The 12,500-nt window shown below is 42.8% G+C and overlaps 1 protein-coding gene across 1 annotated transcript in view; it reads right to left on the bottom strand.

The window, feature by feature from the left end:
* Positions 1-12,500, bottom strand: part of LOC307146601 (alpha-actinin-2) — a 22,970-nt gene that overhangs the window by 6,956 nt on the left and 3,514 nt on the right. The window contains exons 2-14 of the mRNA XM_079850769.1: positions 12,144-12,258; positions 11,582-11,701; positions 10,960-11,046; positions 10,785-10,872; positions 10,555-10,633; positions 7,536-7,617; positions 6,655-6,740; positions 6,421-6,513; positions 5,753-5,983; positions 5,532-5,679; positions 1,984-2,134; positions 522-630; positions 190-330 (exon numbers count right to left, since the gene is read on the bottom strand). Of these exons, the coding sequence (XP_079706895.1) occupies positions 190-330; positions 522-630; positions 1,984-2,134; positions 5,532-5,679; positions 5,753-5,983; positions 6,421-6,513; positions 6,655-6,740; positions 7,536-7,617; positions 10,555-10,633; positions 10,785-10,872; positions 10,960-11,046; positions 11,582-11,701; positions 12,144-12,258 (1,530 nt within the window). The remainder of the gene's footprint in view (positions 1-189; positions 331-521; positions 631-1,983; positions 2,135-5,531; positions 5,680-5,752; positions 5,984-6,420; positions 6,514-6,654; positions 6,741-7,535; positions 7,618-10,554; positions 10,634-10,784; positions 10,873-10,959; positions 11,047-11,581; positions 11,702-12,143; positions 12,259-12,500) is intronic.

Genomic DNA, 12,500 nt, shown 5'->3' with positions numbered 1-12,500 from the left:
TATATATGTATGCAGTGATAGGCGTCGTACTCCTATAGGTAGACGTGTATCAGAGTCACTGATGCGAGCTCGACTAACATGACCTGCCAGAACTGACGCTACGCTTGATTTATGTATTTGATATTGCATTTTTTGTCAACAGATCCTCCTAAATATGACACACTGCACCTCTGAGAGAGTTTGCCTGACCTGAACCTCGTCCAGAGAGTGAACCATGAACATGTCCTGCAGATCCTCCATCGCTCCTTCCATCCAGTGGTTAAACGGCACCGCTCTCTTAGCAAACTCCAGAAACAGCTGATCAATCGTCTCCAGGAGCTTCTCTGTCCTCTGATGAGCACACACACACACACACACACACACATTTATCTATCTATCTATCTACACACTACAGTCTTCAGACTATCAGTCAACCCTTTTTAGAAGCCTACCCATAAACACTAAAAACACCCAGTTTGGTGATAAAACTGATGTTGATCAGTGTGTGTGTGTGTGTGTGTGTGTTTGTGTGTGTGAATCACCTCCAGAGCTTCTCTGCGTTTCTGGGTCAAAGTTCCCAGCTGATCCCACTGATCACAGATCATCTGACAGCGTTCATTAATAACACCAGCAGCATGATAGTCCAGTTCACTGCGGACACACACACACACACACACACACACACACACACACACACACACACACACACACACACACACACACACACACAAACACACACACACAAACACACACACTCTTTATTACTGACATTTATCTCCAAAATGTAACTGTTGAGGCCTTCTCACGGTGGACAGATTTCAGATTTTTCATAAAAAAACTTTTTTTTTTTACAACAGCCACAATCAGATGATCATAACATTAAATAAAACACATTTAATGTGTTCTGCATTCAGTGTCAGTTCTCCTGCAGTTCCTCATGTTTCCTCTGGAGAGCAGCATCAGCTCAGACTCGTGACCAGTGAAGGACAGATGCAGAAAGCTCTCGCTAATCCATTATATTCTGCACATTTTTACACGTATATATTTGTATGTTGTTGTAAATGTTGATAATCCTGCAAATATGTTACTTACAAGTTCTCTCATCAGAGTTTGAGCACGAGATGCACATGCACAATTGCCCTGTATTAAACAAGTTAAAATTTTGTTACGAATGTTGCTTGTCCAGTAAATGAATCTTGAGTCATGAATGTTTAAATTTTTGTACTGCAAAAGAAGACAAAAATACTGAGGAAGAACATTATTATTTGCAGTGAATAACTGCAAATTTCTGGCATAATGAGATTCAAATCGGACTGAATCATAGAAGTCAATCGAGCCACGGACGAACTGAGCTCAGCATGACTCACTGTGGGGCCTTTAGCAAATACCAGAGTGAAAAAGCCCTCAGCTTTCATTCAGAAAGATCTCTGTGTGTGTGTGTGAGTGTGTGTGTGTGTGTGTGTGTGTGTGTATGTATGTGTGTGTGTGTGTGTGTGTGAGTGAGGTCAGACATTATGATGATGATCAGCTGTTGTGATGGAGGTGATAACAGTTTCACAGATCACTGTGTCTGTGTGTGTGTGTGTGTGTGTGTGTGTGTGTGTGTGTGTGTGTGTGTGTGTGTGTGTGTGTGTGTGTGTGTGTGTGTGTGTGTGTGTGTGTGTGTGTGTGTGAGTGTGAGTGAGAGTGAGTGTGTGTCTGTCTGAGAGTGTGAGAGTGTGTGTGTGTTTCTGGGTACGACACTGACTCATTGTCACCGAGGGAATCTGACAGGTGTTCTGACTGCATTTAGAACAATAGAAACTCAACGCCGTCACTGACATCATCATCTAAACACTCATAACTGCTGCAAACATGTGCAGGATCTCAAGAGAAACATGTTCGGGTAGTTTCTTCATACAGGCCAGGGTAAGTGGCACACAAAACTGTGGTAAAAACAAGACTGACCCACATGAAGAAACCCTCAGTGTGAGAATGTGAGGAGGAAACAGGAAGTGGTCATACTTGAGTTCCTGTGCAATGGCGGCGATTTGCTCGACTCGGTCCTGATGAGCCGCGAGGTCACTCTCAAACGCCTCGTGTTTCCGTAGCAACGCTCTCAGCTCCGTGAGGGATGCACTCTCATAATCCTTCAGAGTCAACAGCTGATCCTTTCCTGCAGCGCACACACACACACACACACACACACACACACACACGTTTCCATATTTTTTGAGGACTCTCCATAGACGTAATGGTTTTTATACTGTACAAACTGTATATTCGGTACTCTTACAATAACCGACTCCTAAACCTACCCATCACACACACACACACACACACACACACACACACACACACACTAACCCGACCCCTAAACCTACCCATCACACACACACACACACACACACACACACTAACCCGACCCCTAAACCTACCCATCACACACAAGCTCTCGTGTGTAGAGACGTTCTGCAGAATTACTGTAATCTCACCCTGAGCCCAGCTCTCGTGTGTGGAAACGTTCTGCAGTTTTACTGTAATCTCACCCTGAGCCCAGCTCTCGTGTGTAGAGACGTTCTGCAGCTTTACTGTAATCTCACCCTGAGCCCAGCTCTCGTGTGTAGAGACGTTCTGCAGAATTACTGTAATCTCACCCTGAGCCCAGCTCTCGTGTGTGGAGACGTTCTGCAGAATTACTGTAATCTCACCCTGAGCCCAGCTCTCGTGTGTGGAGACGTTCTGCAGAATTACTGTAATCTCACCCTGAGCCCGGCTCTCGTGTGTGGAGACGTTCTGCAGAATTACTGTAATCTCACCCTGAGCCCAGCTCTCGTGTGTGGAGACGTTCTGCAGAATTACTGTAATCTCACCCTGAGCCCGGCTCTCGCGTGTGGAGACGTTCTGCAGTATTACTGTAATCTCACCCTGAGCCCAGCTCTCGCGTGTGGAGACGTTCTGCAGTTTTACTGTAATCTCACCCTGAGCCCAGCTCTAGTGTGTAGAGACGTTCTGCAGTATTACTGTAATCTCACCCTGAGCCCAGCTCTCGTGTGTGGAGACGTTCTGCAGTATTACTGTAATCTCACCCTGAGCCCGGCTCTCGTGTGTAGAGACGTTCTGCAGTATTACTGTAATCTCACCCTGAGCCCGGCTCTCGTGTGTGGAGACGTTCTGCAGTATTACTGTAATCTCACCCTGAGCCCAGCTCTCGTGTGTGGAGACGTTCTGCAGTATTACTGTAATCTCACCCTGAGCCCGGCTCTCGTGTGTGGAGACGTTCTGCAGTATTACTGTAATCTCACCCTGAGCCCAGCTCTCGTGTGTGGAGACGTTCTGCAGTATTACTGTAATCTCACCCTGAGCCCAGCTCTCGTGTGTGGAGACGTTCTGCAGTATTACTGTAATCTCACCCTGAGCCCAGCTCTCATGTGTAGAGACGTTCTGCAGTATTACTGTAATCTCACCCTGAGCCCAGCTCTCGTGTGTGGAGACATTCTGCAGTTTTACTGTAATCTCACCCTGAGCCCAGCTCTCGTGTGTAGAGACGTTCTGCAGTATTACTGTAATCTCACCCTGAGCCCAGCTCTCGTGTGTGGAGACATTCTGCAGTTTTACTGTAATCTCACCCTGAGCCCAGCTCTCGTGTGTGGAGACGTTCTGCAGTATTACTGTAATCTCACCCTGAGCCCAGCTCTCGTGTGTGGAGACGTTCTGCAGAATTACTGTAATCTCACCCTGAGCCCGGCTCTCGTGTGTGGAGACGTTCTGCAGAATTACTGTAATCTCACCCTGAGCCCAGCTCTCGTGTGTGGAGACGTTCTGCAGAATTACTGTAATCTCACCCTGAGCCCGGCTCTCGCGTGTGGAGACGTTCTGCAGTATTACTGTAATCTCACCCTGAGCCCAGCTCTCGCGTGTGGAGACGTTCTGCAGTTTTACTGTAATCTCACCCTGAGCCCAGCTCTAGTGTGTAGAGACGTTCTGCAGTATTACTGTAATCTCACCCTGAGCCCAGCTCTCGTGTGTGGAGACGTTCTGCAGTATTACTGTAATCTCACCCTGAGCCCGGCTCTCGTGTGTAGAGACGTTCTGCAGTATTACTGTAATCTCACCCTGAGCCCGGCTCTCGTGTGTGGAGACGTTCTGCAGTATTACTGTAATCTCACCCTGAGCCCAGCTCTCGTGTGTGGAGACGTTCTGCAGTATTACTGTAATCTCACCCTGAGCCCGGCTCTCGTGTGTGGAGACGTTCTGCAGTATTACTGTAATCTCACCCTGAGCCCAGCTCTCGTGTGTGGAGACGTTCTGCAGTATTACTGTAATCTCACCCTGAGCCCAGCTCTCGTGTGTGGAGACGTTCTGCAGTCTTACTGTAATCTCACCCTGAGCCCAGCTCTCGTGTGTGGAGACATTCTGCAGTTTTACTGTAATCTCACCCTGAGCCCAGCTCTCGTGTGTAGAGACGTTCTGCAGTATTACTGTAATCTCACCCTGAGCCCAGCTCTCGTGTGTGGAGACATTCTGCAGTTTTACTGTAATCTCACCCTGAGCCCAGCTCTCGTGTGTGGAGACGTTCTGCAGTATTACTGTAATCTCACCCTGAGCCCAGCTCTCGTGTGTAGAGACGTTCTGCAGTATTACTGTAATCTCACCCTGAGCCCGGCTCTCGTGTGTGGAGACGTTCTGCAGTATTACTGTAATCTCACCCTGAGCCCAGCTCTCGTGTGTGGAGACGTTCTGCAGTATTACTGTAATCTCACCCTGAGCCCGGCTCTCGTGTGTGGAGACGTTCTGCAGTCTTACTGTAATCTCACCCTGAGCCCAGCTCTCGTGTGTGGAGACGTTCTGCAGTTTTACTGTAATCTCACCCTGAGCCCAGCTCTCGTGTGTAGAGACTTTCTGCAGCTTTACTGTAATCTCACCCTGAGCCCAGCTCTCGTGTGTAGAGACGTTCTGCAGCTTTACTGTAATCTCACCCTGAGCCCGGCTCTCGTGTGTAGAGACTTTCTGCAGCTTTACTGTAATCTCACCCTGAGCCCGGCTCTCGTGTGTGGAGACGTTCTGCAGTATTACTGTAATCTCACCCTGAGCCCAGCTCTCGTGTGTAGAGACGTTCAGCAGTATTACTGTAATCTCACCCTGAGCCCAGCTCTCGTGTGTAGAGACGTTCTGCAGCTTTACTGTAATCTCACCCTGAGCCCAGCTCTCGTGTGTAGAGACGTTCTGCAGTATTACTGTAATCTCACCCTGAGCCCAGCTCTCGTGTGTGGAGACGTTCTGCAGTATTACTGTAATCTCACCCTGAGCCCAGCTCTCGTGTGTGGAGACGTTCTGCAGTTTTACTGTAATCTCACCCTGAGCCCAGCTCTCGTGTGTAGAGACGTTCTGCAGTATTACTGTAATCTCACCCTGAGCCCAGCTCTCGTGTGTAGAGACGTTCTGCAGCTTTACTGTAATCTCACCCTGAGCCCAGCTCTCGTGTGTGGAGACGTTCTGCAGTATTACTGTAATCTCACCCTGAGCCCAGCTCTCGTGTGTGGAGACGTTCTGCAGTTTTACTGTAATCTCACCCTGAGCCCAGCTCTCGTGTGTAGAGACTTTCTGCTGGAACTTCTCCGCCAAATGTTCCACTCGTTCCAAACGCCTGATTTCACTGAGCAGCCACTCCTCATAACCCTTCTCTGCGTGTTCCAGACCGTGCCACGCGCTCGTGATGTCCTGCACACGGTCAGAGGAGTTAGAGAGTGTGTGTGTGTGTATTTGTGTGTGTGTGTGTGTGAGTGAGTCTTACAGACACCATCTTCCCCTCTGAGGGCATGAATGCGGGTCTGTTGCTGATGCGTAGTTTGGTCTGGAGTGTGTTGAAGCTGATCTCCAGCTGGCATTTCTCCTGGACTTTGGGTGGTTTGTGCAAACGCCGATAGTCTCTGAAATCCTCCAGTTTGGATCTCATGGCAGCGAGTGTGCTCTCAGCGCTTCGCTTCTCGAGCCACGGCGTGGTGCGCACGATCCACTCCAGCAACTGGAACATTCAGAAGTTGGGGCCGGGTTAATTTCATACACTGTACATGCTTTTTAAAGAAGACTCTTCTGCTCACCAAGTCTGCATCAAAAATACAGTAAAAACTGTATTATTTGTGAGATATTGTTACAATTTAAATCAGCTGTTGTCTATGTGAATATATAGTAAAGTGTAATTTATTCCTGTGATCAAAGCTGAATTTTCAGCATCATTACTCCAGTCTTCAGTGAGTGTGTGTTAGTGTGTATGGCTGTGTGTGTGTTTGTGAGTGTGCGTGTTTGTGAGAGTGTGCGTGTTTGTGAGTGTGTGAGTGTGTGTTAGTGTGTATGGCTGTGTGTGTGTTTGTGAGTTTGTGAATGTGTGAGAGAGAGAGTGTGTGTGTGTGTGTGTGTGTGTGTGTGTGTGTGTGTGTGTGTGTGTGTGTGTGTGTGTGGTACCTCACTGGCCAGTCGTTCATATTCCTCCATCAGTTTCTCATTTTCCTGATTCACTCCAAGCACTTTACAGATCCTGTTAGCCGCCGTTTCTGCCTTTAAACACACAAATGTCACATGACAGATTCAGACTCGACTTACGCCAGGTCATTTAAAAAGTACCCATGATGCATCTGCTTTTATTTTAATAATGAGCACATATTCTATAGGTTTTGCTCACATTTAGTGCAAAAATACCTGTTCTGCACCAGCGAAAGCATGATAGAAACAGGACACGTAGGTCATGATGGCTCTCTCATCAGGCTTCGGGGTGTTAATGATGTCTGGAGCACACACACACACACACACACACACACACACACACACACACACACACACACACACACACACACAACAAACGTGATCATGAAATTAACAAAATTAAACTGCAACTTATGCTTAATGCATTGGCCATTTGCATTGATTCCACAGCCATCAGAGGGGAATCTGTGCACTGCATTCTGGGATGGATTGTTCAAGGCCGTCACCTTCTCATGACAGTAATACGAAACGCAGGTCAAAAACAGCCTTTCACCACAGACAGCTGTTTGCTAAATCTGTTACTGAGTTCAACAGGAGAGTATTGTTGTATAATAATAAGGTCACATGACTTCCTGTGTTGTGTTATGGTAAAACGGCTATTAAATGTCAGCATACATTAATTTTTATTTAATTAAAAAGCCTTGTAGAAAGCTATTTATTCTAAATGATTTATAGGTGCACATCATCATTATTGTGTTAATAATCTTGAATCAGAATAAGTTCCTCTAGCAGCATCTCTTCTCTTCTCTGATGATGTGGGCGGGGCAACCTGTCACTCACATGAGATCAGCCAATTGCAAACCACAATCATCCAATCAATTCCCCACGGACACAATCAAGCCCCGCCTACATTTGTCCTTGTTCCAAAAGCGTTTCACGCGATATGCGACACAATGTCTTCAACATTTACAAAACTAGTTTTAAACTATTTATTAAACACCAGCATCTTCTATCATATTGCTGTTGCCGCAGTTTTATAAAGCTTCATTCATTTGATACTGATGTAACACATATGAAGCTGATCTGTCCATCTTTACCTTCTGGGTCCAACATTTTAGGGATGTCCAAGTGTTTCTCCGCGATTTCTAAAGCCAGACTGAGATTTCCAAGAGGATCGTCCTGCACAGAGAAAACCAGAGAAATCAATGATGAGTTTATTTTAATTACAGCAATAAGTTTGTACAAAATTTCATCCTCATTTGAGTGATCAACATATGCTCCATACAGGATTATTATCATTAAAAAAAAAAAAATATGTGATACTTAAAATAAAATAAAACTACTTATTTATTTTATATCAATTATTATAATAAAATTTATTATAAAATATTATAAAATGTTTAATTTTATTTTACTTGATGTACTAAAATAAAACTTAATAACTAACAACAACAAGCAATATTTTTATGTATTTGTAAATGTTAAAATTGCCATTAACTAAGATGAATATAGATGCTTTAGAAGAATCTTTCATTGTTAGTTCATGTTAACTAATGTTGTACCACAAAAACAAAAATGACAACACAACAAAATTCGTAAAACTTTAACAGAAATTAAAATATAAAAATAAAACGTATTACAACAAAATTAAAGATGCTGAAATACCAGGTTGAGGTTATGAATCAATCATGACACGGCAGATTCATGCAGGTTTGTTAAAGCGTTCAGCTTTCAGACGGGATTATCGGTCAGTCTCTCTCCGAGTAAAGCCCGAGTAAAGCTCGAGTAAAGCCTGAGTAAAGCCTGAGTAAAGCCTGAGTAAAGCCTGAGTAAAGCCCGAGTAAAGCCCGAGTAAAGCCTGAGTAAAGACTGAGTACAGCTCGAGTAAAGCCCGAGTAAAGCCAGAGTAAAGCCAGAGTAAAGCCAGAGTAAAGCCTGAGTAAAGTCCAAGTAAAGCCTGAGTAAAGCCTGAGTAAAGACTGAGTAAAGCTCGAGTAAAACTTGAGTAAAGTATGAGAAAAGCCTGAGTAAAGCCTGAGTAAACCTTGAGTAAAGCCTGAGTAAAGCTCGAGTAAAGCCTGAGTAAAGCTCGAGTAAAACTTGAGTAAAGCCCAAGAAAAGCTTGAGTAAAGCCTGAGAAAAGCCAGAGTACAGCTCGAGTAAAGCTTGAGTAAAGCCTGAGTACAGCTCGAGTAAAGCCTGAGTAAAGCTCGAGTAAAGCCTGAGTAAAGCCTGAGTAAAGCTCGAGTAAAACTTGAGTAAAGCCTGAGTAAAACTCAAGTAAAGCCTAAGTAAAGCTCGAGTAAAACTTGAGTAAAGCCTGAGAAAAGCTTGAGTAAAGCCTGAGAAAAGCCCGAGTAAACCTTGAGTAAAGCCTGAGTAAAGCTCGAGTAAAGCTCGAGTAAAGCCTGAGTAAAGCCTGAGTAAAACTTGAGTAAAGCCTGAGTAAAGCCTGAGTAAAGCCTGAGTAAAGCTTGAGAAAAGCCTGAGTAAAGCCTGAGTAAAGCTCAAGTAAAACCTGAGTAAAGCTCAAGTAAAGCCTGAGAAAAGCCTGAGAAAAGCCTGAGTAAAGCCTGAGTAAAGCCTGAGTAAATCTCAAATAAAGCCTGAGTAAAGCCTCGGTAAATAAAGCCTGAGTAAAGCCTCGGTAAGTAAAGCCTGAGTAATGCCTCGGTAAGTAAAGCCTGAGTAAAGCTTGAGTAAAGCCTCGGTAAGTAAAGCCTGAGTAAAGCTTGAGTAAAGCCTCGGTAAGTAAAGCCTGAGTAAAGCCTCGGTAAGTAAAGCCTGAGTAAAGCCTGAGTAAAGCCTCGGTAAGTAAAGCCTGAGTAAAGCTCAAGTAAAGCCTGAGTAAAGCCTCGGTAAGTAAAGCCTTCACCTTAGACTCAGATTACTCACATCATTCTGACCCTGAGGAAAAGCTGCGAGAGAACCTGATCTTACTCTCTTGTATTTCATCAGCCAATAGGAAAGGCAGATTTAGACACTTTACAGATCAAATACACATACTGAAATATTAATGTAAACAAGTTCTGCTTTTTTATAGCTCCATTGATGTCCAATATAAGGGCATTTTAACAAACAACTAGATGAAAATATTTTCTGCGGTCGAAAATAACAGCTATTTATCCAACAAACTGCCCGTCAATAACTGATTTACCATCAATCTCATCTGATATTGATCTGTAATAAGAATAAGAATCCTTAAACCAGGGTTATTATTATTATCGCTAATGAAAACTAAAACTATTAAAACACTTGTGTTAGTTGAAATAAAGCTTAAATAAAATAAAATATAAGATATTAGATGAAAAGCTTCAGTTAGTTGCCAAAGCATTCTAATTTTTGTTTACCGTAGTTTAAATTGAAATTGGAAACAAAAAATAAATAATAAAATAAAACTGAACAAAAAATAAATAAATTAAATCTAAATAATATTTTTTTTAAACTATAAAAAATACAAAATCACAACTAAAATTAAAATGAAAACTGAATAATTTACTCATTTAAAATATTAATTTAAAATAAAAACTAAATTTATGGAGGTTTTATTTTACATTTTTAGGAATAATATTAATATTTATTTTAGTTAAATAAAAACTAAAATAAATATTAATATTATTAATTACTGCTGTCATATCAATTAATCGCTATTAATCACATCTAACATAAAAGTTTGTTTATATAATATAAGTGTATATATATATATGTGTGTGTGTGTGTGTGTGTGTGTATACACATATTATATAAACACAAATTTTTATGTTAGATACAATTAATCGCAATTAATTGACATGATGGCACTATTTAAAAAAAAAAAAGTATATACACTATAAATAAACAACAAAAGTAACTGAGTTTTATTTCCGGTGTTTGTCTTGTTTCCATTAATCACCTTAACGAAGCTGCTAATCACATCCCCCTGTCCTGAAGCCTGTGTTCTTCTGTACTGTATCTAAACCCCAGTGTTTCCCAGTTCTGTTCTCTTCTGCTTTTGCCTGGATTTACTTTAGCTGTGTTTGTTTAAATAAGTGTTGCACATGGATCCATCAGTGGCGTTACAGTAAATCTGTTAGTTAACAACACCAGCATGACCAGCATGCACTGGGGCACAGAGACCTTGTTGAGTTTGGAGTAGTCGATGAGGTCAGGCCTGTGTCTGTGAATGAGCGCACAGAACGCCAGACCGTCCTTCCAGCTGAGCGTGAAGATAGCAGACGTTAGCAGGACCAGAGCGCAACTCTCTGACACACATGTTCTCTAATCATTTCAAGAGTGCGTGAGGAAGACACGTCTCTGGCATATAAGAGAATAAACCGTATATCTGTCTTCTATCTGCATGTTCTTACTTGATGTGGAAGTTTTGTATGTTCACGTTCCTGTAGGGAGCCGTCTTCCTCTGACACCACAGCAGGAGCCCTTCTTTAGCTGAGGTTTCTGACAGAGAAGAAGAGTCTGTAAGAGAGTGTGTGTGTGTGTGTGTGTGTGTGTGTGTGTGTGTGTGTGTGTGTGTGTGACAGATACCCTCCACTGAGATGTCCTGGATGGCGAAGCGGAGGATGATGGTCCAGATCATTCCCAGAGTCATCTTCACATTTCCATCAACGATCTCTGAGGATCCAACAGACGACACACTTGAGTTTGACGTCTCGCATGTTTAAATAACTGTAAGATTCTATAACTCTTCTGCAAGTGTCTTCTTATAGAGAACAACCATGTAAGTTCAGATCTACAGTCAAACCAAAATGTATTCAGACACCTTCAACATTTCTCACATTATCAGTTTATTCGCTATAGTTTAGAAAATGGTGATAAAATATGAGCAGAACTCAGTTGATATTTGACTGGTTTTGTCCGTCCTTCTGTTAGACTGTCTCACACATGAATTATGTTGAATATCTGTCAGCTGTTAAATTTAACTACACAATTAGATAATACCAGTTTAGCTCAACCAATCACCAAGCAATGCTTCATTGTGTTCAGTCTGTGTGTAAAAAGAGCATTAGCAATTAAAGAAAACACACTTCAGCAAAACATGATCAGCTCAAAGTGTCCGAATCATTTTTGCTCCCAAATTTAAATTAATTTTACTGGTATGAAGAATTTGGTTTGACTGTAAATGATGAAACCCAGGAGCTTCTCTCACCCTCAGCGCCGATGGACACCAGCTTCACCCCTTTACTGGTGATGTACTCCAGAGCCTTGTTCACATTGGCTATCTTGTGGAAGCGCATCTTTCCTCGGTCTGGTTTGGGAAGCCTTTCACCTGGAAGAAGAGAGAACACACCTTTATTACAAATATCCTAAACTAATACAATCAGTTCCTACCTACGGCAATACAAAAACATACACATTCAATTCCAATAAAATACCCAAATCAAGAATAAAAACACTTTCAAATCAGATCAATCCAAAACATGTACAAACTGTAAACTAAACCCTTATAACACCTAATCAATTCAAAAGACTTAAGATCCCCCATAGCCTTGCAATACCGAAAGTCAATTACAATTCTGGATTTTACAAGGTTAAGAAACACAATTTGCAAATTAACACTTGAATTTCGTTCAATTCTTATTTTTCTAGAGTCATAAATTGCCTTCTTCGCTTGACCCAATAGGAAGTTCAGTAATTGGTGAGAGAGAGAGAGAGAGAGAGAGAGAGAGAGAGAGAGAGAGTGAGAGAGAGACCTGCAGACTGAACTGTACCTGAGATGACCTCCAACAGTAACATCAGCTTCAGTCCGTTCCTGAATTCCTCCTCGATGTTCTCGATCTGAGTTCCCGCTTTCCGAAGGTGAGAGTTACACCAGGCGGTGAACGTCTGAGAGACCAGAGGTTTATCATTTATTTTATATTATTTATTATTGAGTCATACTTAAAGGTGCAGTCTGTAAGAATGACAGCTAGTGGTCAAAGTCGGTACTGCAGTCCAAATTCAAAATATCAGAGATCGTTGTTTCCCCGCCTCCTCAGACTCGACGCTCACGCGGGTTGCCAGTTTGAGACACGCAACAGGAACGAGCGCAATTGACAATCAAAGCCGAGGAGACTTACACACTTGTT

Source organism: Squalius cephalus, assembly GCF_949319135.1.
Source record: "Squalius cephalus genome assembly, chromosome: 19".
In the NCBI taxonomy this organism is placed as follows: Eukaryota; Metazoa; Chordata; class Actinopteri; order Cypriniformes; family Leuciscidae; genus Squalius; species Squalius cephalus.
The sequence above is the reverse complement of the archived record's forward strand: the minus strand, read 5'-3'. Positions and strand labels throughout refer to the sequence as shown.